General features: G+C 39.2%; 1 protein-coding gene across 2 annotated transcripts in view; it reads right to left on the bottom strand.

The window, feature by feature from the left end:
* EPB41L4A (erythrocyte membrane protein band 4.1 like 4A) overlaps positions 1-15700 on the bottom strand; it is a 117782-nt gene that overhangs the window by 63322 nt on the left and 38760 nt on the right. For both annotated transcript variants that reach the window (XM_064736236.1, XM_064736237.1), the window contains exons 2-4: positions 7332-7436; positions 610-661; positions 83-161 (exon numbers count right to left, since the gene is read on the bottom strand). In XM_064736236.1, coding sequence (XP_064592306.1) covers positions 83-161; positions 610-661; positions 7332-7436 — 236 coding nt within the window. The remainder of the gene's footprint in view (positions 1-82; positions 162-609; positions 662-7331; positions 7437-15700) is intronic.

The following is a 15700-nucleotide window of genomic DNA, read 5'->3' as shown; positions in this document are numbered from 1 at the left end:
ACCCAGGCACAACAATATGCACCTGGTTGAAATGTATTGCTAGCCTGAGATCAACAAACTATACTTTTATTAAATACTGTACCTTGTTATTTCTTCCTTTAGTTTACATGGATCTTCTGCATAAAATTTAATGCCAAAATACAGAGTGTATGGTGGTCCAGCTGCATGAAAAAAAATTGGTGTAACAGTGAGTTGTCATGAATGGCTAATTGGTATTAGTTGTTACTAGTTGACTACAAAACAGCTATTAAGAAGCCTATCTTAACATTTTATGAAATTTTACATTTTCAGAAAAAATGTTACATTCACACAGCAAATGGTAATGGTATGCTAAGCATGACAGAGGCATCACAGCCACTATAAAATTATACTAATTAACAATACCACCACTTATTAGCCTATAACAAAATTTAAGAACAGAGCAGTCTTTGGACAATTATGACACTTTTAAGTGATACCATGTGCAACCCATGTGTGAAATTTTGATACAGCAAAGAACTGCAATAACAAACTTGTTAAGAACTATAAATCTGTAGAATATTGTGCCAACTGTGTAGATGGAACATTGTTACTTCATCTTTGTCCTTTAAGTTCAAATTAAATACATACTGTTTATCAATTCTTTATGTTCAGCGAGGGTCTTTGCGGGATCCAGCCAGTACTGCGAGACAGATAATTATGGAAATTAGTTACTTAACTTTGAAAATTAGCACAGAACAATTGGTTATTCATATCACTTAACCTTTTCTTCTCCTAGCCTCATACTGAGCTGACAGGAGGAACTGCACTCTCATCCCTGGAAGAGAGAGTGCTGCTGCTTGTGCTAGTAAAAATAAGTATCAGCTGCCATGAGAAAATATGTTTTTCTGTGAGTGCCACAGGTCTTGAGATCAGCACAGGTGAGATTAAATACTTCAGTGTGGGGAAGAAGAGACAAGAATCTCATCTGCCTTTTCATTTCTCCAGTGAGTACTTAGCTCTGTGGCCATGGCACAAACCCATGCTTAAAATTACTACGCAGCTATTTAATATTCCAAAGGCTGCCAAAATTTTCCTGAAGAATGCAAGAGGTGGGGGGAGGAGCAGGAGATTTCTAACATTTTATTTGCAAGCCAAAGATGAATGGAATTTCATGGATAATGCAAAGGCATTTTTCAAGCCAAAGTCAGACAGTAAAGACGAGAACATTTAGAGATCCAAGAACCCCAACACCAGGGCCCTGTGAGCACACCTGGGCACACCTACGCAGTAATGTGCGCTAGATACTTGTTAAATGCTTATACAGATGGATAAACAGTGTCAGCTATAGTTACACCACAAGCTGATAGGCTGAAGTGCCAAAAGAAATGCAACAAAAAACCAATGTCTCATTAACCCAGAGCGCTTGCACAGCAGCTGCTGACAACAAACCCCGTTGTGGTGAATGCCAAGGCAGCTCCGACTGCTGCCTCTGCCCTTCCCATCTCCTGGCAGCCCCTGGGACACCCCTGGTGCTCTCCCACCGATGCCCCTGCAAACAGCTCACCCCTGCTGTGGAGGACACAGCACCTCCTCGCCCAGCTGCAAGGAGCCAGCACTGCGAATCTAAAAGTATTTAACAGTTACAGAAGAAGTGGGAAAAAAATATAACAATTTTGTTGATTATATTGTTGATAGTTGCATCCCAACTATCCAGTTGCTAAAGGGACTTTGTTCTTTACAAATGCATACAGTACTACTTTAAGATTTTTTTATTTACTAAGACTGATTAAAAAGGTACCATGTTATTAAGGAAAATAGCTCCTTTTTCAATTTAGGTAGAAATTACATTTAAAAAAATGTTTTAAAGTACAGCATAAAGAATAAATGGACTCTTTTGTCCTTTGTCCTTTTACAAACCTGGCTCCCATACAAGCCAGGTATGTAAGCAGCATGCACCCAAGCTCCATGCAGTGTTTCATAATTAGCCCTTTTAAGATCTGCAAGAACTTTACCACAAATCTGGAATCTTAATTTTTTGTATCTGCATAGGGTTAAACTTGGGTCAAATTCCATTAACCTGCTTGAAACAAAATATTAACTAGTTAGAAATGTTTGCTTAAGTATCAATCAATGAAATGTCTGGTGCGGAAAGATCTACCAAATTCAAACTCAATGTTGGACTGTCTTAATTAGATTCTCACAATCAAGGTGTTAGTTTTTGATCACATTTACAACAGGAAGAAACACAGTTTTGGAGAGAAAATGTGTCATTTTTCAATTACAATCTGAAATTATCGAGACTTCCTACAGCCTAAGACAACACTAAGAATTGGAATTGCTATATCAGATTTTTCCTGCAAATATTCAGTGCAAAGAACCTCAATCTGCCAAGTTCAGGATGTTCCTATTATATAAGAAATGTAAAAATTTTCAGGCAATTCTTGCATATAAATGTGTATTTAATGCTACTATCTTTGTTTTTAGAACCTGAAGTTATATAGATTATATTTATTGTGATATCATCACTGAACTGATCCTGCTGCAATCTAAAAGTTTATTCTTACTACCTGTAACTCCCCTGACCATCAGCTTTGTGTCTGTTGTTTTAATCCAATAATATTCTTCTAAATTTTCTTGTTTCTACTCAACATTATCAGTCTCCATTTTCCTTCCACTGGTTATGACATCTAATTTAACACACACAAACACTTCTCTTTCCTCCTAGATAATTTAGTACATCGTGTCTGGGAATGAGTGTAAAAATCCATTTAAAAAACTTCCATTCAACAGAACAGAAGGTAGGTACAATTTGACTTTTTTTCTAAGATCTTGAAGACAAAATATGCTCTGCATTGTATGACATTAATTCCCTGCATTGCCATGGGTTACCTCCTACCTGCTGTGCTCTGAGGGTTGTGTGCTCAAACAGACCTTCCTCTGAACAGGGGAGAAAAACACATCTCCATTGCAGGGTGGGGGCATGGTGCAATATGAATAAATACCATTATTTGCCCTTCTGTATTTGTATTTCTCCTCTTATGTGGTACATTTGATTATAATAGCTCAAATTAGCACTATCAGGTCAAAGAATAAGAATATTTACTGTTGTAAATATTCTTACTGCTGTACTATTTTGTGTATATAGCATGATTCTTTTGGCATTTCACAAAAGGGAACATCTTTGGGCTTCAGGAGGACCCTTTCCCTCATCAAATTCTGCTCAGCTTTTCTTGACATATCATGTATAAATACTGCAATCTCTGCCTTTTGTGTCCCTCAATAAAACACTGGCCTCTTCCATTCCAGCTTGGCTATCCTACACACCCTGGCAGAGCCACAAAGGCCGTGGCGAGGGGACTGGGTGGAGAGCACCTGGGAGCTGCAGCACAGCAGGAAGCAGCTGTGAGAGCAGCACGACAGCCCTCCTAGCGCCAGCTCACCCAGCCCCTGGAGAAGTACACGCCTGGAACACAGTTTTCCCCAAACACTACTGCAATGAGAGACTGCAGTGGGAAGAGTGTGGCCAGCAAGTCAAAGGAGGCGATCCTGCTCCTCTCCTCAGTCCTAGTGAGGCACACCTGGAAAACTTTGTCCAGTTCTGAGCTCCCTACTGCAAGAGTGCCAAGGAGCTAAAGCATACGGTTCAGTGAAGGGTTACAGGGATGGTGAGGGCACTGGAGCATGTCTTTTATGAGGAGAGGTAGGATCTGAGCCTATTTAGTCTGGAGAAGAGATCTCACTAATGCAAGTAAGTATCTCCAAGGCAGCTGCCAGGAGGAAGGCACCAGACTCTTTTTAAGAGTGCAAAGTGACAGGACGAGGAGCAATGGGCATAAAGTAAAACACAGAAATTTCCCCCTCAATACAAGGAAGAACTTCCTTCCATTGAGGGTGGCAGAGCACTGGAAGAGCTGCCCAGGGAGGATGTGGAGTCTTGCCTTCCAGAGTCATCCTAAAACCCCCTGGGTGTGCTCCAGATGACTCTTCTTTGTCAGAGGGCTGGACTGGGTGATCTCCAGAGGTCCCTTCCAACCTAATGAGTGTGTGATTCTGGACAGAGCTTCCTCAGCCTCCCTCAGCCTCTGCTACACATAGTCTGGTGATTGTGTCTCACCTAGAAACAGCAGATGGGGCACAATGTCCTGGGAGATGAGGCAGAAGGCACAAATGTCCTCTCCAGGAAGACCAAGCTGAGAACCATATCCATATTGAGAACCACGAGGACAGTATCTAGTGTCAACTCACATTAATTTGGGTGCCAGTACTCTCTGCAGTAATGCAAAAGGCTCAGGTGAGGGTTAGATGATGGAGCACAGTTAGGGATTCTGTGGCACTCAAAGAAAATTGGTCTTTTTTTAAAGAACTTGCAGCACTAAGAAAAGTACTCAAGTACCACATGAGAAGAAGCACCATGTAGTGTGTCAACAGAGGCACTATTAGGAAACACTACTGACAACATAGCATTAGCTGAACCCATTTGTTCACTGGGGTGTAGTTTTATATAATGGAATTTTTAATTCATTATTAAATGTTGTACTTTAACCAATTATTAGAAGAGATATTGTGTTGTTCCTTTGGAGACCTATCTTGTTCAGAGCACTAAGTAGATATAGGTAATGCTATTCTGACATCAACTTGCAATCTTCCAGAGCTTGATTTTTCCATTTGAATACTGTCCTTTTACTGTGGAGAGTTTAGCAAAACCTGGAATGTCAGTAAAGCAAAATTTGTGCAATATGACCAAACTACTACCCTAGAGACAGGGTCATCCAATTTGTGCTTTACCCTACTTTTCATGCCCCTGCCAGTGCCACCCAGTTCTGTCAACCTGCTGCATCCAGCTGTTCTCACAGCTAATTAGTTTGTTGGTGTTCAGGAAGAGACCATTTTAATGCTACACATTCATATATACTACGTAGCACAGTGAAACCTTGTTCACTCATTAAAGCCCTACTGGTAGTACTAAAATAATTACGACACCACCCACATAAGAGGTAGCTCACCAACACAGCACTTAAAAGACCACCTGGAAGTGCTGAGGCATGCAGGAGTAATGGGGAAATCACCAAACAATCCCTTTCAAACCCTTAATAAGAAAAATGTTTCTTTTGTGACCGATTTATGTTCTTTAAAATACATCATTTTGTCTACACTGCTTTGTTCGTCATTCAGTTAAATCTATAGTGTGACAAAAAACCTGACAGTACAAGTAATAAAACTTTCCCCACCACAAGCAATGTATTAATAGGTAGCCCAACCCCCAAACACTTTTCTCCCTCTGAGACTAACTCAGGACCATGGTTTTAAAGCTAATTAGCAAGGTAACCTTTTTCCTCTTCCCTTAGGAAATCTACTGTGGTCAATCCAAAAAATATCCAATCCAAAATGCAGATCTAGGCTTATTGCCAGCCATTACTGAACTAATTCCCACAACAGCCCAGAGAGTTTTAGCCGCGGTCGGCATGCAACTAAATATATGTTTACAGCTAAAGCACAAGGTGTTTTTTGTTGTGTGAAAACTTTACATTCTTCTGCCCATTCTTAAGAGCTTACAGGAGTTCATTAAAAAAAGCAAGCTAGCAGCATAAAGCCACACATCATAAAACACATAAAACTGCACACAGTAGCGCTGTTTGGCTCATTTATGAACTTTTCAGATGAAGGAGCATCAGTTTTTTGCTATCCTTACATAGACAAACAACACAAACAGGCCTTTTCACAATGGTTTGTTACAGAACAGCCCAGGTGCAAAGGCAGTCTCTGTGGCAGCATCTCCAGGCTGGGCAGTGGCACTCTATAGCCTTGCACACAGCTGATGTCCCATATCCACATGATAAGGCCAGTGTTTGTGTAAGAGCAGGCAAATGACAGAAGTGGGATAAACACCTTCCTAATCCATGGGAAAATCAAGAATCACAGCGGCTTCCTGACACTGATCTGGCCAGAGGATAAAGCCTAAAGCTAACATTAAATTAACACCACTGGAGCACCACACGAGAGAAAAAGTAGAACAAAAGGATGTGCCCTAAAATGTGCTTTTGTGTGTCCCTTTCATAACAGAGGTGCAATTCATTTTTGTACTCATATTTTCATATACACCACTAAACAAACCCTGTGTATGCTTCTGGAAATATTCCCAGGAACAGCCATTTCTATTTTATTGGCAACCACAGCTAACAGGAAAACACTTCAGAGAGCAAAAAATAACTACCTGCTCTTAATTCACACCTCAAATTCCTCAGGAAATCAAAACCACCATTTTTAACAGTCTACTTTAATTCACAGCTGAATCTGGCTTTCATCTTCATGGAATAAAATTATTAGAAGCTCATCAAGGAACTGAATTCATACATTTCTGGACTACGGCACAGAAGTTAAAATACAGGGAGTGAGGCAGTCTGTAGCTCTCAGTAGCAATCAGCAATCTGCTTAATACTATTCTAAATCCAGTCTTTACATGATCAGCTTCTGGTTAACAGAAGAACTCAGCAAATGTTTAGCCAATTCAATAAGTTATTACTATATATAGGTGAAACAGAATCTTGTGCAGTGCGATTATCACTAAACACTGGCTTCAAAACTGTAATGGCTTGACTTAACCATAGGCCAGGCACTATTCCCTTCATAATTTTTAGGTAGCATGAAGACTATCCTGTGAATACAGCACTGGTTCCTCTTGCTGAGCATTCCCTGCTCCTCACCTCTGCCTGCAGCAGTCCTGCACAAGCCTTTGGTGGGGCAGACAGCAATGCTCCAAAACACTGCCTGCTTTGGCTGAAACATCTCAGCCTGGTTGAAACATCTCCTTGTCTGTTTAGGATGGAAACGTCTCGGTGGAAAAAGCCTGGGATGTGGGGTGAGTCCCTGCCAAGGAGGCTCTAGAGAGCATGGGCTCAGGGACACAGAGATGGCTCGGGCAGAGTGAAAATGGCACTGCCCAGCACAGCCTGAAACAGGTGTTTGGCCAGCGTTGCAGCAAGTGAAGCAGGCTGTGATGCACTCAGGGGTGCTCTTTCCCAGGCACTGCAGTGCCAAGTGAGGCTGAGTAGCACAGAGCACCAGGCACTAGCTTCAGGTCACAGTATTAAAGAGGAAAAAATATCAGTCCTAAGTTAATATAATAATTTTTTTATTTGTACTTTCTTATTTTAGTTTTCAACAACATTTAACATTTGATTCCATTCCTATCTAAGATGCTAATGGCTAGTCCAAGATTTTTGGAAATAAACAAAATAAATTATTACTGGAAACCTGAGCCAGGAAACAGTGAAAGTTAGGGGAAGTATGACAATCTAATGCTGTACAGGCAACCAGCGCAACAGGGTGAATTTTATGCATGGCAAATCCAATCTGCTGTGTCTCTCACTCACCGTTTGATGACTTCGGTCACAGTAGCGCAGCCCAAAGTAATCTATTTCCACCAGGTTTAAGTGACGAAATACGTAGCCCAGGACAACCGACCCCTTCGTTGACTTCTGTGGGAAAGAATTTACACAGCCTACTCACAAAGATGCTCTGCTTTTGTCAGCTATGTGCAGTGGCATTCATGCATTCAATTAGCTTTGTCTAGAAAAAAAAAAAAAAATGAGGCAGCTCCCAGTGCCTTTAACAAAAATTTCAGCAGTACAGATGACAATATTTTGCATATTTGAAAAATAATTCTGTGAGACACTATTAGGAAGCTGGCAAGGTAGTAGTTACACAATACCAAAAGAAAAACAAACAAACAAACAAAAACCCCATGGTTCTAGTGAACACAGCATTTTTCAAATCCCACTCACCCTTCCAGTACAGACCTGTCACTCAAGCTCTGACAATGGAGAACAGGAGGCAAAACTGCTGTTAAGACCTAAATTATACATCATTAACTTCTCTGTTACTAATCTTTGTAAAGAAGGTTAGTTTTATTTGTTTTCTTGTAAAATATTTTTGATAGTAGAAGGGAGAACAGTCCAACACCCTGAATTGAAATAATCCCACTGTTTTCTTGAATAGCACTTCATTAAGTGTCTACGACAGTATTTGCAAACAATGTCGGGGACAATATGCTCCACAAAAAGCTCACTTCCACCTGAATGCCTTGTATTTGTTGGTTCGCCTGGCAGCCAACAATAAACAGATGAGGAAGATGGAGAATAATTACACAGAATGATCCCCTCTCAGAATCAATTAGAGCCTTTGATGATTACAGTCCTAAATTGCACAAGAAAATACGGACGTAACTCATAATAACGTTTTGCTTAACTCCTTCATATTTTATAAACTACTCGACTGTAGTAAAATCACCACAGAGAAAAGAAACAGAAAGTGGAAGCTGTGAGATATTGTTTGTGCAGTTTCACTTTCTAACCTATGAACAGGTATTTTCAAAATTAAAATGGCAAATAATACTGATTAAAAAATTCTTTAATTTAGTTCTGCTGGTGAAGTATTAATCACATCACAGCAGTGAAGGTCTGGTTTTTTTCAGCAGGTGCCTTTGGTCAGGACTCATATCTAATCCCACGAGCAGGGACAAGACAACAATTTCAGGTGGCCACTCACAACTAAGCAAGCCATGACAAGGTAAACATCTCTGGTAGGCTGGAAACAGCATACCCATGCTATTCACCAGATTTACTATACATTTGTTTAAATTAGGAGATGTGCTTGAAAGGTTCTCTTTGTCTGAATCCATCAGACTGGTTGTTTTTATCAGGCAACTGCAATTACATGTTCCCTCAGCATGTACAGTGAGCCTTAATGATCAGCCACAAAACAGAGGGGGGAAACATGATTAAGGTAAGCATAAATTCACTACACCTCAACTTATCAAGTTGGATAAAGCAGAGAAAAACAGTGATTTTATCATCAGTTTCATCAACAAGAAACTGAAATCAGGTTGTGAGAACAAGGCAAGACAGGCTGTAGAGTGACTATCAGGAGCACTGCGGAAAAAAAGTTGAAACAAAACAAAACACACCTTAAAAATACTAAAAATACAGGTTTGATTACTAGACAGTAGGGATTTAAGACTGAAGTAGTAATTGTCCTTGCTAATTTTGTTTTTAAATTAGTTGTCATTCAAAAGAAGCAGAAGTGATTTCCTACTAAAAAGGACATTGCTATCTCATCATTCATGTATTGGACTTGACGATCCTGGTGGGCCCCTTCCAGTTGGCATGTTCTATGATTCTGTGTCATATAAGGTAAATCATCTTCAGCATTGTTAACTATTTCCATCATCATTTAAACAGTACAGCAATGTCTTGGGAACCTAGGGCTGGACAGGCATCTTTAGAAACAGACAGAAGAAAAGTTCAAAATAAGCAAGCAACCCTGACACCAAATGACCCATGCAGATAAATGATGGCAACACCTCTAGCTGGGCACTAAACATTCAGAGAACATTTTAGACTAAAGGATCTCCAGCATCAGCCACTCAGAGTTGATGGTTTTTGACACAGTTAAACACAGTGAGGTCAGCAAACCCTTGCAGAAGGTATAAAAAGGGGTGCCTGCACCATGGCTCACAGGACACATCGAGTGGCACCCACCCAAGCCTTGCTCAGCTTCTGTGACTGTGTGAAGTTCAAATCTGTTTTCTTTCAATGAGCTTTCCATTCCTTGTCTGACCAGTACCATTATTCACAGTGTCATTTGGTTTTGTTAACAGCACTGAGAAACAGTGATTGAGCCACCAAGATGAAGCTGTCAACTTCAAAAACATAAGTATTATTTTACTTACAATAAGAGTACACCAATCGTACACAATCCTGGGAGTAATCAAAGAAGCTTAAGTCTTAAAGGAGTTCAACTTTCATGACTCTGCACCAGTTTAGAATGCCACTACCCTTCTTGTCTGGAAGTCTTCTGCTTCATTCAGTTGAGGACTGCTTAAGGAGTTTTTGGGACAGCTTCCCTCCTATGGACCCTAAAGCTGGTGTGTTATCCCCAAGAAAGATGCATATATCAGACCTGGTTTGGTTAAAACTAAAGCCCCCTTTTGTTCTTTTCAGAGATAAAAGGCTTTAAACTGCTTTTTACTAATACTGCTCAGTAGATAGAAAGCATAAATGCCTGTTAATTTATTCTCTTTTGATGCAGCTCAGTTAACACTTCAATAATTGCAGGTTCTGCAGAAAGAGGTGGTCTGGCTGTGAGGAAAGGCTGAGCAAACCTATCCAGCTTACAGTGGCTGGGGGCTCTCCACCTCTACAGCAGCAAGGTGCTCAGTGCTTTGGTTACTCACAGCAAAAACAGACTGCATGTTGTAGTCTCCACAGCCATCTCTGCCAATCCCTTTCACATCTTTCAGCACAGCCTGCTGAACACAAAGAAGTGCTTTGCAAGGGAACAGCCAGGATATGAGCCAGGACCTATCCTCACACCCTTAAACCTCGCTTTCCTTAACCTCCTACTTTCCCAGCACTGGGGAGCACAGTCCACGTAAAACACTGACCCTTGGTGAAATCACTGCAGACTCATTTTCAGTTGAAGTTCTCAGTTTTAGCCACATGATTTCAGGGTTTCATGCAAGTAATTTGCATCTCCAAGTCAAATCAAGAAAGAAGTTTTGCTGATGAATCCCTTAGCAACTACTTCTCAGTCCTGACACACATTTGTACCACATTTGCTCAAAGTTTTGCAAACTAAGAGAAGCCATCTTATTTCCCCTGATAAAATTACAGCAAAATTCAGCAAAGCTGGAAACCAAAACTATCAAAGAGGTTAACAGGATTACATTCACATCATATGGCACTGCAAAAATTACATAATCTGCCTTGCATTAAGCTCAGATTTGCAAAAGGTTTGCATTCTTAGGGGTAAACCCAAGTACATTTGAAAATACCATCAGCAATGCTTTCAAGAGAGAACAAAGAATTGCTTCAATGAGTCATAACATCTTGCTTTACATGTTAGCAATGTGGCTTCATAAACCAGAAAGGCAGGTTTATACTGGCTTAAGAAAATGACAGCCAGAACATTCAGGAGAAGGCTGATTTAACTAGTTTTCTTAACCAAAATGAAATTATTCTTTTAAAAGCAGTACATAGAGTTCTGTGTTTTAACATATTCATATTACTCTATATTTAGATACCAGAAATTCTTATCTTTCACACTGCTCACTGCTTTTTAGCCCCAGTGAGGTTTTTCTTGTTGGGTAGTTTTTAATTTTCTCTCTTGTGTTGTACAGAGCAGTGGAGGCCACATCAGAACTATTACTAGCATTAACTGAATTTAAAGATAAAATCTCTGACCCAGTAGGATGCTAGTCCCTCTACTGAAGGAAAAGTGCTACAGGTAGTGAAGTCTCTTGTTATTGTCTTTTTTAGATCAAGTAAGCTTCATGGGGCTTTTCTCCTGAAAATAATTCAATCCACACACTCTACCTCTTACAACCCCCCCCAAAAAAGCTAAGGAACATGCAGAATTCATGAGCCTTTGCTCAGAAAAAGGGCTTAGAACTTAGGTTGAACATAACCTTTGCCTTTTGAGATGCCCATCAGAGAGTCCCCCCTGATGCAGCATGCTTGGAGACCAAATTGCAGTATTTGCCCTAGGTAAAGGTTACTAAGGAGAGATTAAAATTATGCACAAAGGCAGCACACAATCATGCATGAGAGTGAGCAGACACAGAGCAGAAATAGTTGTCTCCAAACAGCATTTTCTCGCTTTTCTTTTTAGCCTATTCTTCCTCCTTACCTCAAGCTCAGAGAAGACTAGACACCCTGCAATTTTTCATCACCTTCCCCTGACAAGAGCAGCAAGGCATGAAGCTCTGAAATCAAAGTTTTTGGTTTTTAACAATGAAGACTAAGGACCCTTTTTCCCCAAGGCAGTGTGCCACCCAGGCCTCAATTTGCATACCACATGTTCAAGCATAGAAAAGTCTTTAAATTAAAAATGCTAAACATTTACAAATATTCACCTAGACAAAACAGCTTAGCCTTAATTTCCAGAATGCATGTCCAAACAGAGAAGAATTTACATTAGTGTTATTTTATACGTGCAAGGTATTCCCCAGCACAATCACACAACAGAGCTAAATACTTTGAGGAACTGAGAATTTTACAAATACAAATGAAACATCACAGGCTGCCATAAGTATGCATCAGTAAAATGAACCATCCAAAATGTATTAACCCATCCCTTCCTCTCTGCTTGTATTTCACTGGCAGCAGACATGCCTACATGTTTTCAAAAGTTTTTGGATTTATGGGCACAGGAAGACCTCTCTATCACTGTTCCTAAGAACTTGGCACAGTGTCTGACCTGCCTGGATGTAAAAGATGACACCGGATTCTAGGTGCTGTATATTAAGATACCTGTAAATCTGTTTAGCTTTCACTAGTGGTCAATCCATTGCATTTCAGTCAGAAAATGCTATTCTAGAAAAAATGTCTGAAGATGCACCATATTTTTCTGGTTTTGCAATTATTGTATCTGTCACAAATTCACCTGCTTAGGGGCAACCTCTTTGAGAGAGGGATAAATTCCTAGAAGCATGGGCTCCAGACAATTAAACATCCCCCCTTGTAACTACTGGCTGGAGTGCACTTTGAGCCACTGTCACAGATACATGTAAACTAATTTACTTGACTCCTAAACACAGAAGAAAATAAGTTAAAGAAATTATGCTTTAAAAATGTTTGGCTTTTTGGGAATGTTGGGAAATTATAGGAAATTGGGAAAAAATGTTGGAAAATTACTTCAGCTCAGTAGGGTCTTTTTCGGGGAGAAGATTTAAGCAAGTTGTAGTTGTATATTATATACGTGTTATACCACGTATATAATATACATGTATACCAGTTGTATATATGTATGTGTTATACCACGTTTATGGTATAACAATGCAATTTGGACATGCACACACATTAAAAGGAATGCCCTAAGCAGGAATCAAAGCCCAATGAAGAAAACAAAGGACAAGTAGAGCAAGCAAATAAGTAATGGGAAGACAAATAAATTTTGGAAACAATTACTTACTAGTGCTTTAAAACCGATCTCCACAACGAATGATATTTTACAAAATGGCACTAACTGGTTCTGTTTAGAGGAATTCTAGCCATATAAATATTTTGTTAAAATCTATTCACTAATCTATCCCCTGATATTAACATTATCCAGTTCATTAGCATCTACATTCACTGTATAACAGATGAGTTAAGCTACCAACAATAATGAATTCCAAGTTTTCACAGAAAAGAGCTTTTCTGAAGAACTGAATACCAATGAACATTTCCATCATTCTAATGTATTTTGATTAAATCTACACCTAAGAAAGGAATTATGAATAATGTAATAATGAAATTAGAAAACACAGAATACAACCACTCATTGGGAATGGTGAAGATGTAGGTTGCTCTTCTTTTTCTACTTTTTGAAACTGCTCTTTACTCACAGCTGTGTGACCTGGTGTTCCTTCTGGTCAGGAGACAGCCCTTTACTCTGTGAGGTGAGCAGCTCCATGGCAGAGCACTTGGTGGAAGAGTTATCTTGGCAGAGAAAGGATGCTGTACTTACTTTTGGCTTATTCATTCTAAATAAAGTAAGCATATCGTTTTCTAGGTGATTTTCATGACACAGTTTCTGCAATTCTTTTTGCAGTCATTGAAATCTTTCTTGAAACCTTTCTTTTATAAATTTCTTGCCATTTCAAAAGTCTATTTTTTGCTGCTGCATATTTTGGTATTCTTGGATTCTGTTTTGTCCTCTTTTTAGTTATTTTACTTTATTTTTCTTCCTTTATTTGTTATGTTTTATTACAGCAATTCATGTTAGCTTTGTCAACTTACGTACAAAATATCAATTGAGAAATAAACATAGAGGTATAATCGTTTTTGTATCAGTCATCTAGTCCTGGTATATTTGGTTCTATTCCTCCTATTTGTAATTTTGTGATTGCTGCCTTTGTGCAAAAGGGAGGCACTTGAGGAACTAAAGCCTCAGTTCAAACACCCTATCTTTTCCTATGGTCATCCACTTAAACACCTCTTTTAAGTTAGGTGTTGCATGCATTTTCATGGAGCATACTAAACCGATTATGCATAGCAGTTTTAGAGCACAGGGACTTAAAATTTAAATATGTCACTTGCTTTGCTTAACTGCTTTTAGTGTAAGACTGACAAGGGAGAGTGTCAGTAAAGAGCTGAACTCTAAAAGGCTTTCAGAAAGAGAATGTTAAAAATTAAAGACTAGACACTCTGACAAACTGCTCAGGGATTTTACTATTGTTTCAGCTGTTAAAAAAGTAATGAAGTTTTATTCTCATAAGAAGTTGGCTCAAACTATTAGCTGGCAGAATGATTAGAAGTTTTTCTGTGTGAGATTGTTTGGGAAGCTTTTAGGAGCAAGAAGAATGGGAAGGAGAAAAGGTCAGTGAACATCTTGCCAATCCTTTATTTTGCCATTTTTTCATTCAGAATGAATAGCTGTACTGTCAGAGCTGAGCATACCTGCAGAAGCTTGTTTGTACAGAGCTCCACTAGACTGAGCAAAAAACAAACCACCTTCTCATGCTCTCTGTCCCTCAGCAAAGCCCAAATTTAGGGCCCTGCTCACCAGCTGCTCCCAGCCTTGTTAACATCTTTGCCTTCAAGTTGCTCCTTCTTTTATTACGATAATTATTTCTGCTGCTCTCTGACTTTTACCTGTGTCATCCCCCTTTTTTCTTTCCCCTCCTTTAGACTCCATTTCTCAAAATCTCATCAGCGTTCTGGTCATGAAGTCAGCAACTTCTGATGGCAATTCCCAAGTAGAATCTCAATTTATTTTTTAACCCTTTCTTTCTAAATCCCCATGTTCAAGAGTAAGGGCTAAAACACATAGAACACAGAGACTTAAATCTTCATCTTCAAGTCAATTCACACCTTTGGAACCTCTATCAAGCTCAGTTAATTTTTTTAAAAATAAGTTCTTATATTTTCCTTCTTCAAAAGCAATGGTGCTAGCATGATTTTGTTTATTGAACTCTCTCTCTTTTGATTCTGTTAATTGAACTCTCTCATTATGAGTCAAGAGATATTACAAGAGAAAAAGTTACAAAAAAACCAGTGGAACCTTCTCAGATGCAAAACTAACAGAAAGGACAAAGAGAAGGTATATTTCTTGACTGGACAGGGCCACCTTTTCTCCCTAGCTCTGGCATAGGTGACTCGGGGAAGAAAGAGAGGGGGAAATGCAAAACAAAAATAGTAGCTCTCTCCATTCAACAAGCCTTTCAAAGCACACAGATCTTTGGAACTTTCCTCTTCCACCACAAACCCGAAGGAGTCGTGCCCCACCACAGAGCCACTCACATCCTAAAAAGCTTTTCCCAAACACTTTATGATTTTTAATGTTTAAAAGTGTTATTTCCCGTTTGATGAAGTTCAAATTCTCATTTGGGCTGACACCACCAAGTTACTTACTTCTGCAATGGAGACAGACAGAAGGCAAAGAAATACATTTATTATCCTAAAAAATGTACATACGATTTCTGTACATCTTTGATAATTTGATTGCCATGGTGCTTCCCAGAAAACTGTGAATTCATTATACTGGAAACTTAATTCCTAATTTCCTAATTTCTGGAATTTCATATTTTAAAAAAATTTAAGATTGACCTTTTTTTTCAAAGTCTTCGTTTTTTTCCCATTAGAGCAATGGACGATTTTGTTCTAAAAATGGTTTTCCAGATAGTCTCATTAACAAATGCACACACACACACAAAAAAAAAAAAAAAAAGTCAACACGTTTGCACCAGGACAAGAATAAG

The sequence above is a fragment of the Zonotrichia leucophrys genome, chromosome Z (assembly GCF_028769735.1).
Source record: "Zonotrichia leucophrys gambelii isolate GWCS_2022_RI chromosome Z, RI_Zleu_2.0, whole genome shotgun sequence".
Classification (NCBI taxonomy): Eukaryota; Metazoa; Chordata; class Aves; order Passeriformes; family Passerellidae; genus Zonotrichia; species Zonotrichia leucophrys.
Note: the sequence above shows the minus strand (reverse complement) of the source record. Positions and strands in the feature narration are given on the sequence as shown.